This window comes from Vanessa cardui, chromosome 20, assembly GCF_905220365.1.
Source record: "Vanessa cardui chromosome 20, ilVanCard2.1, whole genome shotgun sequence".
In the NCBI taxonomy this organism is placed as follows: Eukaryota; Metazoa; Arthropoda; class Insecta; order Lepidoptera; family Nymphalidae; genus Vanessa; species Vanessa cardui.
In genome coordinates this window covers 11,359,185-11,386,483 of record NC_061142.1, presented here as the reverse complement: position 1 = coordinate 11,386,483, position 27,299 = coordinate 11,359,185, and the positions used below count along the sequence as shown (strand labels likewise).

At 32.6% G+C, this 27,299-nt stretch overlaps 1 protein-coding gene across 1 annotated transcript in view; it reads right to left on the bottom strand.

Annotated features, from left to right (window-relative positions):
- LOC124538649 (neurexin-1) overlaps nucleotides 1-27,299 on the bottom strand; it is a 188,542-nt gene that overhangs the window by 8,897 nt on the left and 152,346 nt on the right. The window contains exons 6-16 of the mRNA XM_047115781.1: nucleotides 22,133-22,282; nucleotides 21,575-21,735; nucleotides 19,301-19,327; nucleotides 12,556-12,714; nucleotides 11,264-11,416; nucleotides 7,249-7,356; nucleotides 4,532-4,724; nucleotides 3,958-4,149; nucleotides 3,510-3,653; nucleotides 3,137-3,351; nucleotides 2,415-2,532 (exon numbers count right to left, since the gene is read on the bottom strand). Of these exons, the coding sequence (XP_046971737.1) occupies nucleotides 2,415-2,532; nucleotides 3,137-3,351; nucleotides 3,510-3,653; nucleotides 3,958-4,149; nucleotides 4,532-4,724; nucleotides 7,249-7,356; nucleotides 11,264-11,416; nucleotides 12,556-12,714; nucleotides 19,301-19,327; nucleotides 21,575-21,735; nucleotides 22,133-22,282 (1,620 nt within the window). The remainder of the gene's footprint in view (nucleotides 1-2,414; nucleotides 2,533-3,136; nucleotides 3,352-3,509; nucleotides 3,654-3,957; nucleotides 4,150-4,531; nucleotides 4,725-7,248; nucleotides 7,357-11,263; nucleotides 11,417-12,555; nucleotides 12,715-19,300; nucleotides 19,328-21,574; nucleotides 21,736-22,132; nucleotides 22,283-27,299) is intronic.

Here is a 27,299-nt window from a genome sequence, read left to right as displayed (position 1 = left end):
TTTTTTTTTTTTTTTTTTTTTTTTTTTTATGTTTGTTACCTCATAACTTTTCACTGGGTGGACCGATTTTGATAATTTTTTTTTTGTTTGAAAGGTAGTGCTTCCCGTGGGGTCCCATTTTTTTTATTTTTTTTTCCGATGATGGTATCCATGTGAAAACGACATAAGTCTTAAATTTGCATTATGTATATGCGCGACAAATAGGTGAATAACTGAAAATCACGTTAACCAATTTTGATAATTCTTTTTTTATTATAAAATATATACTTCAAGGGTAATTTGATGAAAGTTTGGTAAGGTTCTGAGCACAGGATCCATGACAAAGTAACGGAACGGAAGGGAACGGAACAATTCTGAGGAGCACGTTAGCGATACTCGGTCGAATTTTTTATTTATAGGTTATTTGGATATTTGAGTCACCTTCCGTAATGTGGTTATGTTTATGTAATTATCATAGTCGAATATTATAATCAACTAGCTACCCACCCCGAGTTCGCACGGGTGCAATACTGATACTAAATATACTACAGAATTTGTTTATATACGACATCACATCGCAAACTTCTAAAATTATCAGTGTTTCTTTACTATATTGTTCATGTATTATATACACAAACCTTCCCCTTGAATCACACTATCTTTTAAAAAAAACCGCATCAAAATCCGTTGCGTAGATTTAAAGATATAGGGACAGAGAAAGCGACTTTGTTTTATACTATGTAGTGATGGAACTCCTATACGGCTCGCAGTTAGGGTGCGATATGGGGCAGAATTTCTTACTATATTTAATCAAATTTTGTGTATGTGATGTGATGTCATATGATGTACGAAATATATTTGGTCTTTTTCAAAGTTTTTTTGCTGAGTTCGATTACAGCTCTTTCGAGGGATCCTTGTAGTTTACGCCGCGTGACGTATTAAATCCGCATTTTCGAAAGTCTATTTTTGCTTTATTCGCAAGTTTCCTTTGAAATTGTCCTCGAAGTAGTTTCTGACTCATATAAACGGAACGCTTAATCTATCCATATTAAAAAAAAATTAGTTAGTCAACATCAGCTTCACTTAAAATCAAAAAATAAATAAAATTTTAACAAAAAGAAAAACCGACTTCAAACAAAACACTATTTTAAAACAAATGAATATGCACGAAAAAGTAATAAAAATAATTGCGTATTCAACATATTTTTTAGAGTCTTCCTAAGTTAAATGAAATGAAAAATATTAGACTACTTAAAAGTCGATTAACGATTATATCATGTAGTTATAATTATTGTTATATTTGGAGTCGGTGTCAGCCAATAAAACCCTACAGTATATCTATCAAAAAACAATACGAGAATACTTTAACAAACATGTTTTTTACAAATTACCTTTTACACAATAATATACTGGATCAATCAAGGGGCTCGTATCGCTTCTTTCTTTTGATTGTTGGGACAAGGGCACCGTGGCTGACACCGGCTCCAAATATACCAATAACTATAACTACATGATATAATCGTTAATCGACTTTTAAGTAGTCTAATATTTTTCATTTCATTTAACTTAGGAAGACTCTAAAAAATATGTTGAATACGCAATTATTTTTATTACTTTTTCGTGCATATTCATTTGTTTTAAAATAGTGTTTTGTTTGAAGTCGGTTTTTCTTTTTGTTAAAATTTTTAAATCTAAGTAAATTTTTAACTATATGTCTTTGATTACCATTTCGACATCATTTACTTAAACAATTGTCTTATTGTGAATGTCAACTGACTAGCCAGAAAGGTAATAAAAACATTTAGTTACAATTTTCCAATTGCTGAAAGAAATGTAAAGGGGCTACAGGAGAAAGAAAGAAAATAACAGAGAAGAAATTAAAGCATTAGAAGAACAGAAAAGTGAAGGTACCAAGTGCCAGCTAAAACCAACTCAATATAAGCTTCTATCTACAGCTATAGGACATCTAACATCAAGGGACGCAGTCTATAGTCTTTAGCGTCATTAGAAACTTAACTTTATTTCATTCTCATTAAGATTCATAATTGCACGTTTCTTTATTGAGTGTTTTAGTCTAAATATAATTTATTTTTTAGTGCAATTATTAAACTGTTTCTATTAATATATTACGGTTCTTAAACTTAACTCTACTATTGATTTCGCTTTGTATGTTATAATATTTATTAATAATAATATTGTATTGTCTAATAACATAAAGCATTGTTATTTCGTATAAAAAAATAAATGTGTGAGCAATTTTATTAATGTCATAATTTCAAAGTTTTATTCGATAGCCAAATAATGTAGTATTGCAAAGAATACCACGATTCGAAGTTATTTTCTCGTTTTAACAGAGCAAAACCAAAACCAACCTTATGTTCCACTACATTAGGGTCAAAATAAAATGGTGCGGGTGCTGTCCCGTGCATACGTACATAACGTACCGCGTACTGGCTGCCCTCCGTCTACCTGCAGCTTAAGGTTTGAAGCCCGACGCGAAAAACGAACCGTATGCCACTTGTCGTCAGCGACGTTCGTGCCTGCTAGAAGATTCTGTAACATTGTAAGTTAAATATAAGACGGATTACAATGGTTTCACATAAAACTCTACGAATATAAGTAATAATAATAAATATTGGACAACATCACATACATTATTACTCTGATCCCAATGTAAGTAGCTAAAGCACTTGTGTTATGGAAAATCAGAAGTAGTCGTTACTGCCACAAACACCGAGATCAAAGAAAACATAGAAAACTAATAAACTTTTTCTACTTCGACTCGCCCGAGAATTAACCCGGGACCTCGGTTCCGGTTCTCGGATCAGTTTTCATGGGTACACCATTGTACTCATGAAAACTGATGTATACCCTACTCGACCACGGCGGTCGTTTAAGTTATGATCTTCATCACCTTTAGTCATAGCTCATAACATTTCAAATATGTTCCGGCAATGAAAATTTCTCCTAGAAATTTAAAATACTGAACGCTAATTCTACTAACAAATTATTAATTGATCGCAATTGAATTCAATCATTATCGCTGCAATTCAGCCGTATTCTACTAAAACTACTATCCAGGTGCTGTTCGAAATTGAAACGGAAAATAATCAGTTAGTAGAATTGCACCTTGTATGTAATATATCAAGTTGTGTACCTTTTCTCTATCTCCCAATCTTACACTGGCTCTAACCCTTCCCGCAGCCACGGCTAATTCAATTCTATCAGCTGAATGTTCAGATGCAGTTCTCAGCAATAGTCCTGCTTTAGTAGTCCGGAATCGCAAAAGTAGTTCTTCAGTCTGTGTGACGTGCTCGGGTCCAAGCGCAGCTGTGAGGTGTTGACTGCCATTGAGGAATATTGTCGGGGATTCTGAAATTCATTAATAATTGTCTCATAAATAATTAGTAACATAAATTAGATCAAAAACTAAACCTAAACCTTTGTCAAATTAAATCAATATGTCATAGTTCTCATGAAATATTTTTGCCAAGAATGAATCATCAGTTGATAATCAAATTTTCTCTCACCTCGTCCACAAGTAGGTCCACCGTAATTTGTGGCAGAACAATCACATATCGGTCGATTCCAACCCTCTGAGCAAATTCCACTATGCTGACAAGGTGAACTGACGCATTGCTTCATCAATACATGACAAGCTGGTCTGACTGATGCTAAAAGTTAAAAAAATATATTTTCATCTTCAACATCAAATTCAAATGGACGTACAAATACAATCGAATTTTAACTCATAAATTCTTTCTAGTACAGTTAAGCTTTATTGAGTCCCACTCACTAAGCTGTTCCTAGTTTCAAACTTTATACAAAATGGAAATAAAAAAAAATTTGGAAAAATCGCAAAAAGTATTTACAAATAGATGCACATTTTTTCATTGATTATAGAATAATATCTGTTCATAATTTAAAACAAATTTTAGACAGTGAAAAAATATTATTGCTCTAATTGTTTTCAGTTACCAGAATCCTGTTGTCTTGCATAAGCGGTCAGATCTTGAGGTTTTCCATTTAGCACCAAATCACGAATGCATCCAACAAAGCCCTGTCTTAATGCAGCTGTCCACAAAGCCGCTGGTGTCCTCGATGCGGAGTATTCGGAACCAAGACCACCGACAAAAAGGGGCCCATCGAGCTCCAGTTGATTTGATTCACCTTTATCCAAAAAATAGTTAAGTTACACAAACATATACTAACGTTTTTATTGTTACAAATATCAGAGTAAGGTTTCGTAAAAGCCTCTCTAGTATAGTTGGACTCACCTTTATCTAAGTACTAACTTAAGTTTATACTATAACTTTAGTAGAAATAATGTTAGTGAATAAACATGTAGAAAACTTTTATCAGATATATTTAGGTGTTCTCGTAATGTTTTTCTTCACTATTGTGGACAAGATAATATTAAAACGCAAATAGAAAACTCAGTAGACAAATACTACTGATGATATATGGTATTTACTTTTATACATTATATCTACTTTTGTTTCATACATTTATCGCAAAGTCATGTATCTATCATAAATCTTAAATATCTTACCAGGCGTTTTAAACTCAGCATTAGCACCATCAACAGTAACCCTTCCATCTCTACCAGTTCTTCTGAGAAGGAATTCGTGCCAATGGGAATCATCAACCCGTCGTCTAGAAGCCCTAACTCGAACACCCCCAGACCCTAAATCCACATGGACGTAAATATATCCATTAAGGATTTCCACGGCAAAGAGATCCGCCTGAAACAGATGGAAATCATTATTGTGATTTAAACCTGATTGACAAAATACACAATATGATAACACACTATAAATGTACAGTTGAGAAAAAAAGGAAAAACTAATTTCAGAATATAATGTCCATAAGAAAAAATTAAAAAACTTTTTATATACATATATGTGATGATTTGAAGACTTTTAATTTTATTTTGGGCCTAATCAAGATCTAATAAATAAATAATTTAGTAATTCTAGATCTAATAAACATTTTTGTTTGCCTGCATGCTTAATAAGTGTTAACGAAAAACAATGTCATCGTTTGTAAAAGGCGATATTATGGAACGGTTTGCAATTTTATTCTGTATAGTAGAGAAGGATAATTATTTAAAATAGTAATTCTGTACTGTATAATACAGAAGTACTTCTGTACAATATAAGTATTATCACTCATATTGTAGTTTTGACAGGGTTTTATTATTACAATGTTTTGTATCAGAATTCAATTCTGAAGTGCAAAGTCATAATTTATTCCATACTGTTTGATCATCGTTATGCATATCACGGCTAATTGTAATAGAACTACATGCTAGATGCAAATTACTTGATACGTTCTACCTGCACAGTATCAAACGAATTACAATTGTGCATACTTAACTCTGAAGCATTTCATAACGTGCATATATCAGCTTATCAATTCACAGATTCTGGACTGAATTTAAAAGTAGGGTTATTTTGAAAGTATAAACTCGAAACTCACTGCTGAATACGAGCGTGAAATGTCAAAATTTGATATACGAGACTATAATAATTAAAAAATTTACATGATACACGTATCAAAATGGCGTATCACCGTAAGTCTGATATTAATATCCGAGTGAGATTCGAAGTGAATTCTTACTGAATCGCAATGCAACTTTCAAATCAAATCATAATTTACATCATCCATTATAATTGTTACCATTTTAATTTTAGAGGTCATTAAAAATTTCCTAATATTTTATTAAGTCTAAATTTATAGTTAATAAACAAACGTGGGATGGGAATTATTATTCTTGATGTAAAAATTATATACATAAACATTATAAGTTAAGTTTTAAACATTTTTTTCCATATACAGAACTAATTGGTTGAAGCAAAACAATGAAACAAAGAACAATTTATACAAAACAAAATAAAAATGTAGATAACAGCTCTCTAAAAATAAAAAATACAAAAAAAAATCCAATTCATCCAACTTAATACATGCAAACTATTCCCAAACAATACAAATCCCAATATTCGCTGAACTAGAAATGCAAATCGTAGTAAGCTTACTGTCTAATAAAACAACCAAAATTTTTATAGCAATTTGTATAAATATCAGATACGTTAGGTAATACTAAAGTAGAAACAGAAGAAATATAATTGACGTGAATGAGGATCGACATAGTAACAAGAATATAACCTAGTGTTGATTTTATTGTGTTTTAAATTCTTACAGAAAAAAAATCTACAACTTCATAAAGGTAAAAGTAACAATAAGGTAGGTGCAATTAAGAATATATATTGAATATCTACGTTTTTTATACCATAAACAAGATAATCGTTCTATTAAAAATAATTTAAAAATAAATAAACATGATAATTAAAACTGTGGGATTATGGTGCGAATTTGTGTAGGTATTAATAAAGCCTTTCTCGAAAAGCTTAAAGTTTAACGACCTCGATATATAGTACTGGAGAAGCCGTCGGGATCAGGTGCTCAGGATGTTCTGTGTACCACTGTGCTTGGGGTTCTACGTGCACATCAATCACAAAAAAACACAACACTTCAACATTTCCAAGTGGGTGAAACTTTATAAGGTACCATACACAAATTCCCCTACGTCTGTGTTTCCGATATATTTTTTTTCAACTTCACGTTACCTTGGCCTACCATGCAACATTCTCAGTGGATGAAGCAAACGAGATTTACGTCGGTCCAACGTTAATTTAATTCAATGATATGGAGCTTCGTTTAATCAAAATGTTTAAACGTAGCTACCGATTCGTTTTTAATTACAAAATTAATTATTTTAATCATCCACCAAGTAAAATTTATAGGAGATTGCAAATTGTTACGCGACTGACTACTAATAATTTTGAATTATACCGTATTCCAAAAGTACGGTTCATGAAAAAAAAACAAAAGAAATATATATTCGAATTCAATTTATCGCAAAATATTAACCTTATTTAATAAAATGATAGGGATAATAACTCTTACAATTCTGAATACAGATTTCGAAGATGTTTGATAAATCCGTAACACAAAATATTGGTATCGGATAAAGCGTATTAAATATTTCAAAAGAAATAAAAGATTCAATCATATTTTGCAATCTCGTATAAAACATTTTAATGGTAATGAAATTGACAACGAAATTTCAGCTGATAATTTTGATGATGATTTTTTGTCAACAGTGATATTTGAAATGGCAATGATTTTGATGGGAATGATTTCTTTAATGGTCTCTTGTGGTGACGGTCCAACCCCAAAAGCTTCACCCCTTACCGTGCAACCTACCCTTGGTGGCTTCGCGCCCATGTTGAAGAGAATAAGTCCATTTGGTTCATTTGTTCTGAACTTGAACGAAATCGTTCCAGTCTTCACCGCTTCCCATTTTGGCAATATCTGTAGGAATACAAATCCTATATTATAACAGTAATAAAATATCTATCTATCGATTTGAAATCTTCCAGTTAGACTTATTGTAGTTAATCTTTGGTATTTTTGTTTAAAATTTCATAATATAAATAGCATCCTTATTTAAATCATTAGCAATATGATACAATTCCCAGGACCATCTGATATGACGATTACTTGGACAATTAAACCCAATTATAGTACCGTTAGTTTAAATGCTATAAATTACAATCGACCCTTCTTGGCCTCGGTTTTTAAATGACCAGTCCTTCGTCCAGGACTGAAGCAATTTATAATAACAACACGTCATCCTTCTCTATACCAATAATAACAGAATAAAGAATTCAGGAAAGAGAAAATTTTACAACTAGTAAAGAATTTTAGACGTTACATTTACATATAAAGTGAGTAGTAATATTGTAAGAAAAATGTTAAACCTTAATTCACATAACCTCAACTTAAGTCCTCCGAATAGGTCACGTAAAGTTACATTATCCGATAACAGTGAGAACGTAGGATCACTTAATATTTTTACGCCAACCCTTTTCTTGAGCCATTTAGGAAACGGCGTTATCGAAACATTAAATCAGTTATTTCCATCAACCCCACCTGCCTATATTCCCAGTAATTACATTAATGTACTAACATCACAAACACTTGAAGACTCCGCTGAAGGTCAAAGTGTGCGTGGGTGAAAACTAAATTAAGCAGCCAGAAATATGAATGAAATTAATTATTCATTCAAACCCCTTTAACTGAAATGGCCTTACAATGTTTCAGTGACCTTTATACAAGATTTTAATTGGAAATTTATTTTTCAGTAAATTGTATAATAACATGAAACTCAATATGTTTAAAGATATATTTATAACTATAGTGTGAAGTTTTACATTTATAATAAAGCCCAATTTACTTGTATAATCAATACACTTATGACGTTTAAGGTACGCGAGTATAGAGATCCCAAAAAAATTGCCTATTTCTTGTAAATAAATTATCGTCTACCATGATACGTTATCGCTTCGATCCGAAGCGAATGACATAAGAACGTATTTAAGATTATTTAATGGAAATGAAAAATGTTTCGAGAACTTATCACATTTGTTGGTGAGACCTCCTTTTAATAATTTATAATACCTATGCCAGAAGATCCCGCTCTTCTATAATATCATTTACATGGTGGCCATGTTTATGAGGCACTTAATTTGTATGTTTGCGTGTGTGCGCGTTAGTATGTATAAGTATGTATGGATATATGCTGCAATAATAATTTATGGACTTCTGAGAGTGATTTTTCCCTTCTATGAAAAGTTAATTGACTTATGTAACGGGCTTTATATAACGGATAGTTGTTTGGTTTCTTCTCTGAAGAATTTATTTACCGAAGCGATTTTAATCAGAAATTTTATCTTTTAAAATGGCCGTTCAAGGCCGTTCGAGCTTGTCAGGACTTATTCAAGTAAAATATTTTGACTTAATTTGACTTCAAGTCTTTGGGTACCTAATTCTTAGACAAGATCAATTGGTAAAGAATATGAATACTACTTCATTGCTTTTATTTTTACAAAAACACTAAACATAATATGCTTAGAGAAATATAACTTCAAAAGGAAGTAATTCAAAACAGTAAAATACTAAAATAAAATAATGTCGAATGATTACATAGTCATTGTAACTTGCGTACATTTTTCCTTCAAAATCTTTTTAAGAATAAGCTATGCGATGCTAAGTCGAGTGACGAAATTTATCGAATGGAAATGACGATAAAGCTTTTTCAAAAACTGTCGCTATACAACTTATTTAATGGACCAAATTACTATACATCAATTTTTTAAGACTAAATAATATGAATTCTGCCACATGTGTAATTCTGCCACATGTGTATTCCACCAACCCGCATTGGAACAGCGTGGCGGAATATGTTCCAAACCTTCTCCTTAAATGGAGAGGAGGCCTTTAGCCCAGCAGTGGGAATTTACAGGCTGTTACTTTACTTTAATTTTAAATAATATAAAAATATACATTTGTATGATTTTAAATGATCTTCATAATTATTTGCGTTACAGATTTAGCGTTTAGTTTCCAATTTTTTCAATAAAAGATTATTTGCGGTCAGTTTGTAATCATTCTTCTGGTATGTTTTTAGAACGTAATCAGTTTCACAAACATTCATTACACTATCTAAGTGATTTACATCATTGAATGTTTTTAACAATTTAGTATAAAAAGCCTCAGGCAGCATTTCGTTCCCGTAATCTATTCTCTTTGTTATATCCCTATTGTTGTCTCAGTTTATATTCAGGAAGCAAATTTTCTGAAGGTCCAACTTCGAGGCTAAAAGTTTGTAATAGTTGCAATCATAGACTCATTTCGCTTTGAATAGCATTCGAAGCGGTGCTATTCAAACTTCACGTATACGAACAACAATAACTTTCACACACTTCATTACTTGACAATGGCGTCCATCGTGAGGGATAAGCACCAATTAAAAACAATGGTCTGCGTGAAAAATCGTCCTCTATAACCCGACCCATTACGGAAAGCGTTACTAAAGTGGAAAGTACTTTAAACGACGGACTCTCGAATTTGGTCGAGTGCTCGGAGTGGTCTCGATCTGATTAGATCGGTACGGGTATTGGATTTGAGTTAAGCGTTTGACTACCGCTCTCGGGGACACTTCATCCTTTGGTACATATAAATCTTTCGATAAGTGTTATACGATATTGTTTTAAAACTTTTCTGTTAAAAGTTTTATTATTCTACTACTAAAGTAATTTTATCTATAAATGTAAAGACTAATCATTAAAATCTATCATTAATATAGATATAGTATATTATTAATAAAAATAGAGAGCTGAGATGGCTCAGGTGTTAGAAAGCGTATATCATATCAGATGAATGCGGGTTCAAAACCCCGTCAAGCACTCCTGAAATTATCTTAAGCAATGCGGTGAAAAATAAGCATCGTGAGGAAACCTGCATGTGTGTAATTTTAACGAAATTCTGCCACATGTGAATCCTCGAACCGGCGTTGGAGCAGCGTGGTGGAATATGCTCCTAACCTTCTCCTAAAAAAGGGAGAGGAGGCCTCTCTCCAGTAGTGGGAAATTTACAGGCTGTTATTATTATTATTATTATTTAATATAGATACAATAAGAATTTCAATATCTATTTCTACTTATGTAGTAATTTCTGTAACGTCCTCTTATTAAATTTCACCCAAATTACTATTCCAGTTGTACAAATTAGAGCAATTAGTTGAGAATGAGCCAGTATTGATTTACTAAACTAATTTACTGCCTGGGGCGAGTTTTATTTATATGATATCATTTAAACCTAATCTACAGAACCTCTACTAACCAATTTGTATCCTCCGTTACCAATTGTAATAACTACTATATTATTCCACTGTGTTGAATATTCCAAAATTTCGAGCAACTTAGAATCGGAGCGATTCTTGGAAATTTCAATTTCAACAGTGTATATGTGTGAGTGATAATTACTAATTGGTATGTGTTCGTATGAGTGATCTTTTGTGTGTGTGTTATTATTATTTTTTTATGGTATAGCTTGGCGGACAGCATATGGGTCACCTGATGGTAAGTGGTCACCATCGCCCATAGACCATGACGCTGTAAGAAATATTAACTATTCCTTACATCGTTAATGTGCCACCAACCTTGGGAACTAAGATGTTATGTCCCTTGTGCCTGTAGTTACACTGGCCCACTCACCCTTCAGACCGGAACACAACAATACTGAGTACTGTTATTTGGCGGTAGAATAACTGATGAGTGGGTTGTACCTACCCAGACGGGCTTGCACAAATCCCTACCACCAAGTAAAATTAAATTAAATTAAAATGATGTTTGAATTCATTTTGTGATAAACTTACTAAATGTGCATCTCTGGTGGTAAACGTCACAGGGTCAGCGGAATCGGTGGCGGTGCAAGCATATTCAAGTCTCCCAGTCACTGTGATCAGCTTGCTGCCAGTTCGTGCCAAATCGATCAAGTTCAGACGAAGTGTGTCCGCTGAAAACTCCACCTGGGAACATCATAAATTCATACAATTTACTGTCAATTACTAATACAACATTTAAGGAAAATTTATTTTTTCTACCCAGTTCCATTATAAGTAAATGTTTTGTACATTTTAATTAATGTACTATGTAGTGTTCTGTCTACATAACTTTCAAGGTCGCGTGGTTAAATACGTAATTACTAGCAATGCTCAAAGGAGTCTGAGAAGCTGGATCAGAAGGTCGAGATATTTTCTTATATATTACGTCTGATTATGTAATTAAATATTCAAGAAATTGAGCATTGAATTTTAATGTAGCTATTTCAATATATCACTCTATAAAATTACTGAAATATATTGCTTCTTTCTATAAAATTAAAATGATTTTGAATTATATATTAATTAAAGTATAATTTTGTGGAATATTTTACTTATAGAGCTAATTGAATTTGATATAGCGATCATTATTTTCTTTAGGATATCTTATATATACATCAAAATGCCTTTGACCTTGCTCGTCAGGGCGTTACCGATAAATATCCCCCGCACACCCCACACCCCTGTACCTTGTGTTTCCGGGGAATAATATCGCAGGTACAGTCAGGTTAAGAAAACTTTCGTCAGTTTTTAAATTTATTCCTTTATCGAGTATTAAACTCTTAGTACCTTTTGAATCTAAGCATCAAATCATTGCGACACATGTCATTCTCGATACTCATACTGAGCACATGGAAATAGATCTTAAGGACGTAATCTTTTCTTACCCCGACTGTACATTCGATACTACATCTTGCCCCAAACTAATTTAATATGTGACATTTGAGTTGCGATTAGTTAGCATATTATAAAAAAAAAAACATTTAATTTTTTTAAGAGATATATTGCAGAAATAATCCAAAGATTCCCTTTGTATTGTTATTCAAAATGAAGATATCAATAAGGAAATCTTGAACGATAATTTAGAAGTAAAACGCGAATAATTACGTAAACGTAACCTGTGTGTTCACATATTGCCTCGATTTATTTTTCAAATCCAGTGAAGCGAAGAGGAAATATAAACTCCACTTTACATATAATCCACGCAATTACATTAATTGCTTTAACTTTATCAGCTAAACATAAACGTTTTATTGTAAAGATAATATTCTTAGTACATTTCTTACCTTTTTAAGACAACCAATAAAATTGGTATGGACTCTAGCACCTGGTAACGCTCTTGCGTTCAATGAACCGCCAACGTGGGCTCTGGAACTGGCCAACATGGTGAAAGAACCAGCTACGTGAGAGTGTTCTGAATATACATCGTCAACTACCGCTGAGACCTGGAAACAATATTATTATAAGTAGGCGGCAAGCAATGGGTCGACTGGTGTATTCGTAAATCACCAATGCGCCACCAACCTTCCAAACATTGGTGGCGCATTAGAGAATTAACCAAGATGTTGTGTCTTTTGTGCTTCTAGTTGACTTACTGACCGTTCAAACCGGTTTCACGGTCAAATATATGATGAGTGAGAGGTACCTCTCCAGACGGACTTACAGAAAGTCAACCAATGAGATATTTGGAAACTTACTAATACATAATACGATAATTATTTGAATCGTTTCATTTCCTCATTTCCCTAGTAGTTAGCTTTACGGGTGCTTATCACGACGACCTATGTAACAATATATGGTTTGGCTAAGAAAACAGTTCTCGTATTTTTCTGGAAAGTAAGTTCATTTACTTAATAATAACATTTAACGCCAAATCGATTTTGAAATAATTTTCTATGTCAATCATTTATTTAAGATCAGACAATTATTTAATAACTAATATTTAAATAATATCTGTTTATTAATTAATATTAAGTAGTCATGTTAAATTTCATAATAGACCTGAATACCTTGTACCCACAAGTTATCAAAATCATTCCAAATTATTCACCAATATATCTCACCTGCAATAAAACTTAAATTAACCAAAAGAGACTAACACAATCTTGGTCACTGATATTGATTAGATAGTTAATATTAATACATAAAGTAATTATATTTGTATTCAATTATCTAACCATGCATTTGCACCTTCGTCTTATACCAAAACGATTAGTTAATAATCTTATAAGAAAACCAACGAAAATTCCGTGCCATATTTTATCTACGACGTCAATTATAGATAATTCAATATGACTTTACATCAAATAATATGCTTCGTCTATAAAACATGTGTGATAAGTTTTTAATATAAACTCCTTGTGTCTAGTGTGTACGTGAAAAGCTATTTCATGTTAGTACAGTTTAGGTAAACTTTCATAGGAAACTTTTTTCATATCGACAGCAGTGCTTAATGAAATTTGTTCTAACACCACTTTTAAGTAGGCCTTTGACCGCTTATGGTTTCTCTTTGTTGTTTTATGACGATAATCAGTAACAGCTGTTGAAGAATATGATATATTAGCGCCATCCGTTATTGAACTACTTGGTCTAGGGATACAGTGCCAAATCTATAACATTTCAGACGAGTATAATGGTTGATTTTTCACTTTTTCAATAGATTTAATGCTAACCTACCAATTTTATAATAATAACAAGGTAATTCACAGGTAAGTAGAGTTCAATCATAGCTTAATTGAAGCAGAAAAAGGGAATAAAAGTAATGCGTTAAAAGGGGAGTTACGGTTTTTCTTATTACGAGAAACAAAACGTTTCAAAATACTATGATTTTATGATCGGTTACGTCTACGTACCTAACTTAATCAGTAGTTATCGATTTGAAACTTTGTTAGCATATGTGATTCTGATAACAATGCAATGTGATAATTGAGAATAATAATGACTTCTAGCGAATCTTCCGTTACAGTTTTCTTTTATAAAGCATGGAACCAAAGTGACGATAATTCGATTATAAAATCAACGTTATAAAGACCTTGTTTTTTCGGAAAAAGTACTCTAATAATGCTTGTGGTGTCTGCTCTGCTTTTATAGGTACTGAATAAATATTCACTGCTGAATGATTTTTTTGACTGTGAATAATTTATTATTTTTAATTTCCTGCCGCTTTTTTTATTCTCAGTAACATAACTATTTTCAATAGCCTTTCTAAGGTCATTCACCTGCATAACATTGTAAAGTAGTAAGTGATTTTCCAGGCGTGAGCTATAACTTAAGCACTCAAACCAATTTATAGCCAAAATCTTTTTTCAATGTAAGCATTACACTTACTTATTGACTCACATAAATTCTACCACCGGTTCGTAAAGTAACAACTCAGAGCGGAAAACTGAGGAAAGAAACTCAACCGTAAATTTGTTTTTCATTTAATTCAAAGACTGTGGGCTCATTTAAAATCGTATATAGTTTATTAGTACCCTCTCGCGCTCGTTGGTTGTCATGTTTGAAACAAAAAGTACCCTATGTTATTTTTTGGACTTCAAATTTACTTCATACCAAATCTCATCAAATTCAGTTCAGCGGTTTGGTCGTCAAAGAGCGTCGAACAGACAGAGATACTTTCACATTTATAATATTAAATATAGATATGTAGAAACAAATTATAAACTTTAAAAACATACCGTGTGATTGTTTGTTCTTTAATCTAAGCTCTTTGTTAGAAAATTTAATAATAATTTCATTTAATTTAAAATTTGCTTTATGATAAATCGAAACATGCAATGATGAAAAAAAAATTACGTAACCTCGTGTCAGTGACTGCAATTTCACTATGAGAAACATCAAGTTGGTGAAATAATAAAAAAAATCACATATAAACGACAAACAGTCTTCAAATTCATGAAGACACGCGATCAATTGCGATTGTAAAATAGTGTAACCTATAAACAATAGTGTTTTACCGGTTTATGTAAATTGAAGTGTTTGCCGTGATTGGGCAATATACATACAAACCGTCTGTGCGAAACTACCTTTTTAATATCACAAGATTTTAATAGCATTTATGTTGGTATGGAATGAATGCATGTGCTTATTTAAATAATTGGGTTTAATGAATTTAACATTATTATTCTTCTTAATAGATTATGAAATGAGAGCCGAGATGGCCGAGTGGTTAGAACGATGATTCAAAAATCACAATCAAAATAAACTCTATTCAAGTGGGCTTTTACAAGAACTTTTGAATCGTCAAATAACAATTAAGTGAAGCAACAAGAAAGTAGATTCTACCGAGAAGAACCGGCAAGAAAATCAGTAGTTACTCTTTTCAACATTTAAAAAATACAACGTCATGTTAGTTAATACAATTACTCAAATTAATATCCCGCGTGGAAGTCAACAGGTATTAATTCTACGTTTTTTATTATCTACAAAATCTTGTATCGAGTAATACGCCTTGATTGCGGGTTCAAACCCAGTCTAGTACCACTGAATTTTCATGTCCTTAATTTGTGTTTATGTTTCATCTCGTGCTTGCAGTTAAAGCCACATATCTATCCACCAACCCGCATTGGAGCACCGTGGTGGAATATGCTTCAAACCTCCTCCTCAAAACGGATAAGAGGCCTTAGCCCAGCAGTAGGAAATTCACAGGCTGTATATATTCATAAAATAAATTAATTTCTAAGACATAGGATACTTGTTATCAGACTCCTCACGGTGGAAATGCCGTGAGCATTTAGTATTTACTGACTTTCATGGGGAATAAATCTTATATATGTATTAATAGTGTAAGCCGAATTTTGTCCCAATGATTAGAGAGCGAGACGATAGCTACACACAATTTTGAAGAAGTTTCACCAAAGAGGAGGCATAATTGTAATTTATTAAATTGTTACAATTTAATAAAGAATTAATTTTAGAGAGAGGAAGAAAATTACTTGCCAGTTATAGAGAACTTATGAATTTGACATTAAAATATATATATATAAAAAAGATTTCATCAGTTTACAATTAAATAAAATCAAAATAAAACCTGTCATAGGATTTGAAATACCTTTTGAATAAACGCGATGTTCCGCGGGCGACTATTTGTATATAATTGACATGTTATATAATATTTAATTATGGCAATGTAAAAAGAACTGATAGCAGTTTTACATTAACTCGTTAATGATTCAAAAGTGTTTACTTGAATAAAGTATATTATGATCTTTGAAGGAAAACTTAAAAGCTCGCTTCGTTCACGGCAAGCTATTTAAGTTTCCTTGGAAAACGATTTTGTCTTTAGAACTTCTTTTGTGGACATTTAATTTCTTAGTATTTAGATATATATTGTGACGGATTTTTTTATAAGCTTTTATGTTTAGATGTCAGAGTACATATAATAGGAATCATGCATTATAGATAGATTGACGTAAATTCCCTGGGAATAGGGATAGATAATATTATGACGGACGCTTGTTTTATGAGTACATTGACCCAACCTAATGTGGGGAAGCAGCGGTAATCGTGACGAAGAATGCTAATTGGGTAAACAGTGAAACTATTGATCTCATAGTCGAAATTACACGTCGAAAATTTTGATTACAATGTTAGGTAAACAGTGTTTTACATTTAGTCCAAATATATACATTTGACTACTATTTCGTATATATCAAGGTCATTAGTAATATTCATAAAAAGAAAATCAAAATGTAATGTATTCAAGTTGGCTTCTACTGGCACTTTTGAACAGCGTTTCGCAATGCATATTCTACCGAGAAGAACCGACAAGAAACAAAGTAATAGCTCTTTTTCAACATTTAAAAATACAAAGTCATATTAGTTATATACAATATTGTATTGCCTCGAAGTCAGCATGTAGTAGCTACTCGCTTAGCATATTATTTAGTATCATCTATAATTTCTTTGCTAACCCTACAAAGCAGACGGAATCCTCAGAAGATAGATAAGAGAAATAGTGGCAACTCGCCTCAGATTAATATTTGCTGAGCGAAATTATACACAGGGAGACGTGCAAACAGATCGTGAAACTAATGAGATTTAGTGGCTCGGCGGACAGGCGGTCTGGTAAACCCAATACTGGTAGACTTAGATTATATTAATAAGCGTTTACTTTCATCTATGATTGCTTCAATATACGAATATTTTACTGTGAAAATTAATAATCGTTTACAAATTATTGCGCCAATTTTCTCATATTTTAATCAGTCCTCCATACAAATATTGTCTGAAAGGGTTGCTTTTGCGATAACAGCCTATAGCGCTTCACCGTTTGGTCCCAATTTCCGTAAATAGCTTTACAATAGAGTTGACTGTAATAAATATTTTCATTATGTCAATTATAAAATGAAACTCCTATAGCTTAAGATATTATTGTTTCTGATAGCATAACCGTTACAGTATCTTTTTAAAACAGATAAATAAGGAATTGTGATATGATTAAATCATATGAAAACTGTATTCCATATAGATTCAAGGAAATCGACCACATGATAAATAGAAATTACTTCTGACATTATATAATGTTAATATGAATATTGTGACGCATTCATATTGGAATTAAGTCATTACTGAGCCGGTAGCAGCCGATGTGCCAAGATCATAGGGTCCAATTAACATATCTTAGTAGAACGCCAGACAAGTTGAGTTAGAACTTATATCGTATTGTTCAGTCATGCGTTTAATCTAAACGTTATACCGATTTATATGCTTGTTTATTTGATATTCATGAAGAATACAAAATATTATATTAGGCAGGTGGTACAGGATCAGGAGGCTCACCTGATGGAAAGTGCTTATCACTGCCCATAGACATCTGCAACACCGGGGGACTTTCAAGTGCGTTGCCCTACTGGGACAACATAACCGATTTCCCAAAAAAGTCATGTATTGCGGGTCGATCCTACAGGACTCCCACATACCGAACGTAACGCGGTAGTATAGCTACCACTTTGCATCGGTTTTAAGTGGGAGAGTGATACTTCCCCGGACGTACCAGCTCATTTGGCTGCAACCGAAAGGTGGTTACAATTTATGTGGCGTGGTACTATTTATTTACCTCAAGTTCTCATGCTCCGTATTGCATTAAAAAAATTTACGTTTGGTAGGTGGCAAACGAGTGGGATCCCTTGATGGAAAGTTACTACCACCGCCCAAGGACATCTGCAACACTGGCTTTGAGCCCTTTATTGTATATGAACGCTCTTTTCTTGAAGGTTCCCAAGTCTTATCGGTTTGGAATAACCAATGAAAGCTGGTTCCACAGAGTGGTGAAACACAAAATCACAAAAGAAAAGCGTTTATATAAAAGTACGTTTAATCCGTATTTATACCCTCTTGCTCGTTTTTAGAATGTAGAATAAATATCCTGATGCCAGCTGGATATTTCTATTGCCTCTTTATACGTCGAAATGCAACGCAACAAGAGGATTGAGGTCAGAGATGAATGGAATCCTATAACTTCTCATCGTCATAGAGCAGAAACTAATTTTATTCGTGTTCGTATTCCTGTGTTCGTTATCTATAGTTAGTTTTTTTATAAATGTAAAAATATTTTCATCTAGTGGCACTTTCGAAGGTTATATCTACAATAATATAGATAGTCTATTTATCTATCTGTCTGAATTTGATGAAATTTGGTACATATGTAGCAATCTAGTAGCCCAAGAGTTCTTTTAGTTACAGGATGTTTTTATATACTTAATAACTGATGAAATTCAAAAGTTTTTGACATGATTTAAAATCGTAATTTTCTGTAATTATTCACATTTTTTAACCACTCAGCTCTATCAGAGTAACTAATACGTCCAGTTCGTTTAGTGGTCATCATATTTTAGTAAATGGTTTTTGTAAATGCAATAAACAAACAATTACAATAATTACAGCTAATCCAAAGTCAATTCCAAATCGAAATCGACTCAATCCGCCAAACCAGCGTACACTCAAAATACACGCTTGAATTTGCTTCGAAGAAAATACATTAAAATATTTAAAGTATTAATGAAAGTCAAATATTTGTATTTCAACACTTACCCTGCAAAAGCTCGTGAACGGTGTAATCTGCGAACAAGCATATAAAAATTAAACTTTTTCCGTATTTAAGTTTCGGACTCGAGAACGTTATTCATGGAATTTGAAAATTGTATTAACAGGGATAATCTCAATTTGCTCGAGTAACTCTAACTATACTTTTGTTAGGTATTTAATTAAATGCTTGTTAGCTGAAGAAATCCTTAGCTCAACCACCTTGGATTAAATACAAAAATCATAAGATTATTTCTGAAATACTTTTTGTTTTTTGTTTTTATGGAATAGGTTGGCGGACGAGCATATGGGCCACCTGATGGTAAGTGGTCACTATCACCTATGGGTGAACAATGACGCTATAAGAAATATTAACTATTCCTTACATCGGCAATGTGCCACCAACCTTGGGAACTAAGATGTTATGTCCCTTGTGCCTGTAGTTTCACTGGCTCACTCACCCTTCAAACCGGAACACAACAATACTGAGTACTGTTATTTGGCGGTAGAATAACTGGTGTGTGGGTGGTACCTACCCAGACGGGCTTGCACAGAGCCCTACCACCAAGCTTTTGTGACTAATCCTTACGTAGAGAAGTTTACAGTTTCACATAAGCACAAGATTTTCAATTAATAATAATAAATAATATTTAGCGGTATAACATAAAACATTAATCATTCTGAAAGTATAGGCAGCGAATCAATATTATTTTGACTAGCATAAAAATAAATAAGTCTACGAATAATTTCTTTTCTTACTTTCAAAATAAAAGTATAAATATCATCTCATATTATAATAATATAATATATATTTAATAATAATATATTTATTCTCTCCCACATTACAGACATTACAGTTTAAACGCATCTTAATAATAAGTACAACTGTGTGTAGCCCACACAGGAGACAGGAGCCCAAACTAGGTTGCCCTGAATCAAATGAAACTTAAGACAGTGATTTTGCACCTCAGTGTTTTACAAAATCGACCTTGATATTTTCTACGATGACAAATAATTTTAAATAAGTTAATAGTACTGAAGTGAATACTGTAACAATCAAACAAATTTAAAATACTTTATGACATATTGAAAACAGCATAGCGATGGAAAGTCCTTATAAATAATACATAGCTATCGATTAAGCGGTTATCAAAGGAATATTTTCCAATATCATTTCGATGTCAGAATATTGAGTGTACTGAAATAAAATAGCGACAAAGAATACATTTGTAATGAAAATTTTGTATAGACTAAACAATGGCTTTATCTTTCAATCAAAAGTTCCACATGATAAAAATACAATGAACAATATTTAATTAAATAATTTGTAAACAATCCATACTCTAAGCAAATGAATATTTCAAATCTATTATTAGTATATTCGGGTAACTTCGTAATTAGTTTCAGTAAAAATTGTATCAAAATTGCTTTTGTATATCTATATTTTCTTTCATTGAGTCTAAAGAACAAAAGTATCAAGAATAAAATGTTGTATTTAATTAATATAATTTCATAAAAAAGAATATTAATCAATGGTTCGATTTTCCAATTTCTAAATATAAGTACGTAGTATTTATACCATAAACAATTCTTGATAGACCAATCAATACGGTTCACGTAATAGAATAAAAAGCGGAGGACATACCAATAATCTCAAGCTAATTCCTAGAACATAAGCCATTTCATTGAAGTCATTAAAACATAAAAATAATCTAACATTTTCACACTAACCGCTAACGACTTACTGGAAATCCTTTTGATGAACCTAATGCAAACTTGTATCGATCGAATTACGAGGAAATGTTAGGTTAGAGTCAACTTAATAATTCCATTTCTTATCATCAATCAAGTCCTATTCTAATAAATAAGTAAAGACGAAATCAATCTTCATTCGGCTACAGCAGAATATAAAATGCATCCGTTAAATCCGACGCAGAAAATATGTCTCAACCAATTCCAAGTTTAATAAAAATTCCTTGCCGATATAGAATGATTTAAAGTAATCTGAATATTTTGAAGCAACTTGAAATTGGATTTATTATGGTGTTTACCTGATGCGTTTACTTGACAAACTCGGTACCAGAATTCGGTTATGGAGCTTGATTATATGGAAAAGGTTGCATTAAATAAACTTTATTTCAAATATGGAGTTCCATTAACATTATAATCCGGAAACTTTTAATCAGTGCAGACAATTCTATCTCCTAAATGAGCATACCTTACAAGATTAATCACCTAAATTTATTTCGGTATTAAGTACTTTAAAATGCAGGAGAATCTTACCTCTTGAATTCGTCTTCTAACTGTAAGTTTGTGCCATTGATGATCATCAAATCGCGTCTTAGAAGGCTTGATGTGCATCTCTTGCTTGCCGTTTCCAAGGCCCATAGTGAGTGAAAGACCGCCATCTCGAACAGCTAAGTTAAGGTAGTCTGCCTCGTGACCTGTATGAATATCGAAATATCGAGGATTTAAATAATGTTTGGTTCAAAATTATAAGAAAAAAGTAAGTATCAAATATTCAAAAATGTGCACTGCACATTTTACGGGATCTTTTGAATTCTTAAATATTAACGCCAGTTCTAGAAGAAATTCCTAAGAAAATGAAGAAGTTCAGACGTTGCAAAAAATGCAAATTAAAGTAAATAATAATGCAACAGTTTTTATAAAACTTGACTAGTATAAAGTTAAGATCACTTTTTATGGACAAAGTTCGATGACGTTATAAAATACAATACAAAAACAATTATCGATAGCATGATAATATGCGGCAAAAGTAAGCATACATAATTGTTGTAACAAGTAGAACAATAAAGTATACTTGGTGAATTTTATTGTTACCTGTATAGAAGAGAAGGCCATTTGGTTGCCGTGTCTTGAAATAGAGAGAGATCGCGTCCTGTGTGCTGACGATCGGTTCGCCGCCAGTTTGAGTCAGATCATACGAGAGAAACTCAGCACCGCGGAACGTTGCTTCAGATGGCGCTTTATCTGAAACAAAGAGATTTTTTATCATACTCGGTGTTTTTATATGGTGATCATTAAAGTGAGCCGAGATGAGCCAGTGGTCGAGTGCATCTTAACCGATGATTTGGGGTTCAAACCCAGGCAAGCACTACTATATATATGTGCTTAATTTGTGTTTATAATTCATCTTGAGTTCGGTGGTGAAGGAAAACATCGTGAGGAAATTTGCATGAGTCTAATTTTATAGATTCTACAGGTGTATTCCACCAACCCGTATCGGAACAACGTGGTGGAATATATTCCAAACCTTCATTTAATTTAGTTAAATGACGATTGACGATTGTATCAGGCCGACGTATTATTTTTTTATAATTGTAGTATAATAAAATTTCCTCAGTTTATTTATATTCTTAATTACATTTTTTAAAAATAATTACAAAGAAGTAATTTTAAGTTATTGTGCTGTACATTAATAGTAGTATAATCACTATACTACCCTAGAAATGTCTCCGCCGGTAACAGACAGCCTCTAGTAATAATACACTTTACTTCACGCTCTATACTTTTTTCTCAATCTTACAAATACATTATGTAATAATTCAGTCCTGGTCTGAATTGAAATTTGTATATTGCACATTTTAGTGAGTGAAAATGCTTAAACAAAATGCTTTATTTTGTCAAGAATTATTTTGCCTAGCAGCGTTGAATTAAAAATTCCGAAACTGGTTGTCTATAAAATAAACGGAGAATTTTTACAAAATTTTTGTACACACTAAATGTAATTTAATAACAATGTAATAAGATTGGAACAGGACTTACTAAATTTAAAATTTCGTAAATAAAAAAAAAGTTACTCTTATATTCGCTCCTAAGAAGTCTATACATTGCTTTATATTATTGTAACAATGTAATTACTGACTATATAGGTTTGTACAAGCTTCATAGATTTTTTTATAGAGACAACCCTTTATAGACATTGACATTAAAAAATATTAACTATTCCAAACAGCGTTAGCTTTTCATTTCCAAAAGAGTAACTATTGATAGTTACTCTTCTACCAATCATATAACGAAATGATCATCAATCGATTACGCTTATTACGTCTACTAAGGATCAGTGTAGTGTGTTTTATGATAGACTTTTACGACTCGCTGCCTTCTTCATTAGAAGAGCTACGCTGTACTAATTATCTATAGAGAGCTCTAGTGACTCTCACAATTAGTCGCGTAATATTCTTAAGATACATACTACTTATAAAATATACAGAACTTAAATAATATGAAAATAAAAAATATCAAACTGTTGCATATTAAAATCATCATCATCATCCTTCGAATCACTTTTGGTCGTAAAAATATTAGGTTGGGGAAAAAGTCTTTTCGCATATAGTATGTATGAACTTGTAATAAAATCTCTTTGGCTATACCATTTGTATCTGGCTGGTTTTGGTATAATTAAAAAGTTTTAATTTTAAAGAAGGCACTTCCAAATTCAAATTAGGAATTTGTGTGATTTTCATTTGTTTTTGTTGTTGTTAAAATGAGTGAATCTAAAGAAGAAATTCGATACATTTTAAAATTTTACTATAAAAAAGGTAAAAATGCAACTCAAGCCGCGAAAAAAATTTGTGATGTTTATGGACCTAATGCAGTATCTGTTAGAGTAGCGCAAGTTTGGTTTAAGCGTTTTCAAGCCGGAAATTTTGATATCAAAGATGCATCTCGCTCTGGTCGCCCTGTTACGGACAAAATTGATGGCATTTTTGAAAAAGTGGAGCAAGATCGGCATATTAGTAGTGACGATGTAGCTGAAGAACTGGCAATTGACCACAAAACGGTTTTGACTCATTTGAATAAAGCTGGGTACACAAAAAAGCTCGATATATGGGTGCCTCCTGAACTCACTGAAAGAAACCTAATGAACCGTGTACTCATTTGTGATTCTTTATTACGACGTAATGAAACCGAACCATTTTTGAAGAAGCTGATAACTGGTGATGAAAAGTGGATCACATACGACAAGAACGTGCGAAAAAGATCGTGGTCAAAGGCCGGTCAAGCTTCACAGACTGTGGCAAAACCCGGATTAACTCGCAACAAGGTCATGCTGTGTGTATGGTGGGATTGGAAGGGCATCATTCATTATGAGCTATTACCGCCCGGCAGGATCATCGATTCAGAACTGTATTGCGAACAATTGATGAGATTGAAGCAAGAAATTGAGAGAAAGCGGCCAGAATTGATCAACAGAAGGGGTGTGGTTTTTCACCATGACAACGCTAGACCTCACACATCTTTAGCCACTCAACAAAAATTACGAGAGTTTGGCTGGGAGGTATTAATGCATCCGCCGTATAGTCCTGACCTTGCACCTTCAGATTTTCATCTGTTTCGGTCTCTGCAGAATTCCTTAGGCAGTGTCAGGTTAACATCACGAGAGGACTGCCAAAACCACTTGTCGCAGTTTTTCGATCAGAAGCCCCAAAATTTTTACAGCAATGGGATCATGTCACTACCAACAAGATGGCAAAAAGTTATGGAACAAAATGGCACCTACATACTTTAGTCAAATGTAAATAAACTATAAAAAAAACTTTTTGAATTTTCATATAAAATACGAAGAAACTTTTTCCCCAACCTATTATATGACTATAAATTGGGATATGGGTACTACAAGTAACAAGGAAGTAATTATTTTATTGAGCAACATACCCGGTTTATTTATTTTTTGACAATGACATTATTTTTTTTAACTCCGAACCGATGGTTGATCTTTTCTTGACAATCAAGAAGTAAATGTTTTTGACTTTAGCATGAAAATTTCAATTATTGGCAAGAAAGAGTTTGATTTCAATAATTGTGATTGTTAGTGTCGTAAATATTCTCGATATTTATCAGAGCCATATCAGTAGCTTTGCCCGTTACTTTGTGCGCGTTTGTTTGTAACAAAAAAGTTACTCTTTATTACATCAGCTATCTGAAATATCGGAGTAATGCAATGTGTCATCAAACCCCAATTCTGCTTTGGCTGAAGCAATATGCGTTACGATGTCCTTCTGACCGATTTCGTCACGGCAGGCAACCTCAAGGGATTCCAACCAACTGCGCTGAATATATTATAGTACAAAAGTGTTTACGCAAACACTGATACACCCTCTATTTCCTCGCTCCTCCGATGGGACGGCAAATTCGACACGACTCAAACCAGCTCGGACCGTAACGCCGTAACTCACCTACGAATACACACGACACCAACTTCTATGTCCAACGAATCATATCCAAAGGTGAACCTAAACCGCATGACCCTTTCAGCTTTGTAGCGCCAAAGGAGTTAATTTGATCATTTATTAAATCATCTCCAACAATACGCTATGAATTAAAACTTATTAAAAATTAATGGGCACTTAAAACTTTCATGCGACCAATTAAAATCGAGTTTAACGAACTTTTTGCCGTTTCGGTTTTTTATCACAAAACACTCATTAACAATAACAACGAAACTACTCATTCATAATTCTTTCGCGAGACTAATTGAAGAATGTACTTTATACTTGGAGTTTATGCAGTTTTAATCGTCTTTAAACTTCCCGACACCTGAATGAAGCTAGAATTGATTAATGGACCCAACTTTGCTACACTCGGCCAAGTTTTGTATAATTTGATAAAGGCTTTGTTGTAAAAAGAACTCTATTATTTAGGTAGCTCGATTCAATATGCTTTAATGACTTAATGATTAGATGCTTTCTTGGAATACTAACATCGTGTAGTAAAATATGATCAGGTACGTTATTAAAAATCTTTATTTTATAATTGAGGAATGGTAATGTATTTCTTTGTGCGATCTCATTATATACAGTATGTATATGTAAGTTTGTTGTTGATGACAAAATAAAGAATACCTACTTTTTATAGTATCTTTGTATATTGCGGTTAGGAGCTGAAATTGGTATAGGGAACGAGGTTTAAAATTCAATTAATTTGTAAAGTTACATGTTTATGTAAAATATCTGCATGCTGATCAACTATTTACTTTTTAATCAGCTATATATAAAACGTATATACGTATTGGATCCGTTCCAATATTGCAAAAATAATAGACTGCATTTCGATATACATTTAAATGAAGTAATAATCATATGAACATCTGTTTTTAATCATCGTAGAAACGAAAATAACATCACTCATATTAAAATGAGATGAAATAACGAGATTATCCAGTTAAGGACGTCAATCAACCGTCAAGAATCAAAGATCACGTAAAATAACTTTCAAGTGGGGAGAGAAAATGTGCAAAATGTATCGCCATCGTGTGACACAGCCACGACTGATTGACGTGAATACGTACTACCCTAGGGCGCTTTATAACACTCGGGGTGTGTCATGCGAATAACATGTGATAATGTTTAAAATGAACGCATCCACATACTATTTATATATCACATAAGATGTTCTTGAACAAAACATCCAACATTGTTCAATTTTATATTTAGAATTCTAAATACAAATCTCCGGATATGCTGTACACTGATTTAAAAATAGAACAAATTTAAAAGTATTTTATAGCGCTGAAAAAATTATAAACCGCTCTCATAGTCAGTAGTTTGAAAGTAAAATTATATAATGAATAAAGTTATAGATAAAAGTATATAATCAGAATTAAAATTTACATTCACATTAGTTATCGTAAAATTTCGATTGTAATAAAAAAATGTTCAGACATATTATGAACCCAAAACCTTGCATTTTATTTAAGAAACTAATACACAAAAGAAACACTCCAGTCACGCTTTTAAAAAATAACACGTCACACTGCTATAGAAGATAGCAACACCTAATAATAATTTCATGTTATTACCCTATATGTCCACACCAAACGTAAAATCCTATATCCATTTTTTTAAGAATTACAATGAACAGTACACATTGAATTGTAAGGAATTAAATCTCTATTACCGAAACTCAGAGGATCAGTGTTTTGGACTTAACACAGCTTAAGACTTAAGACCTGTTGTTTGGGAACGTAATCCCTACTGAAGCCTAA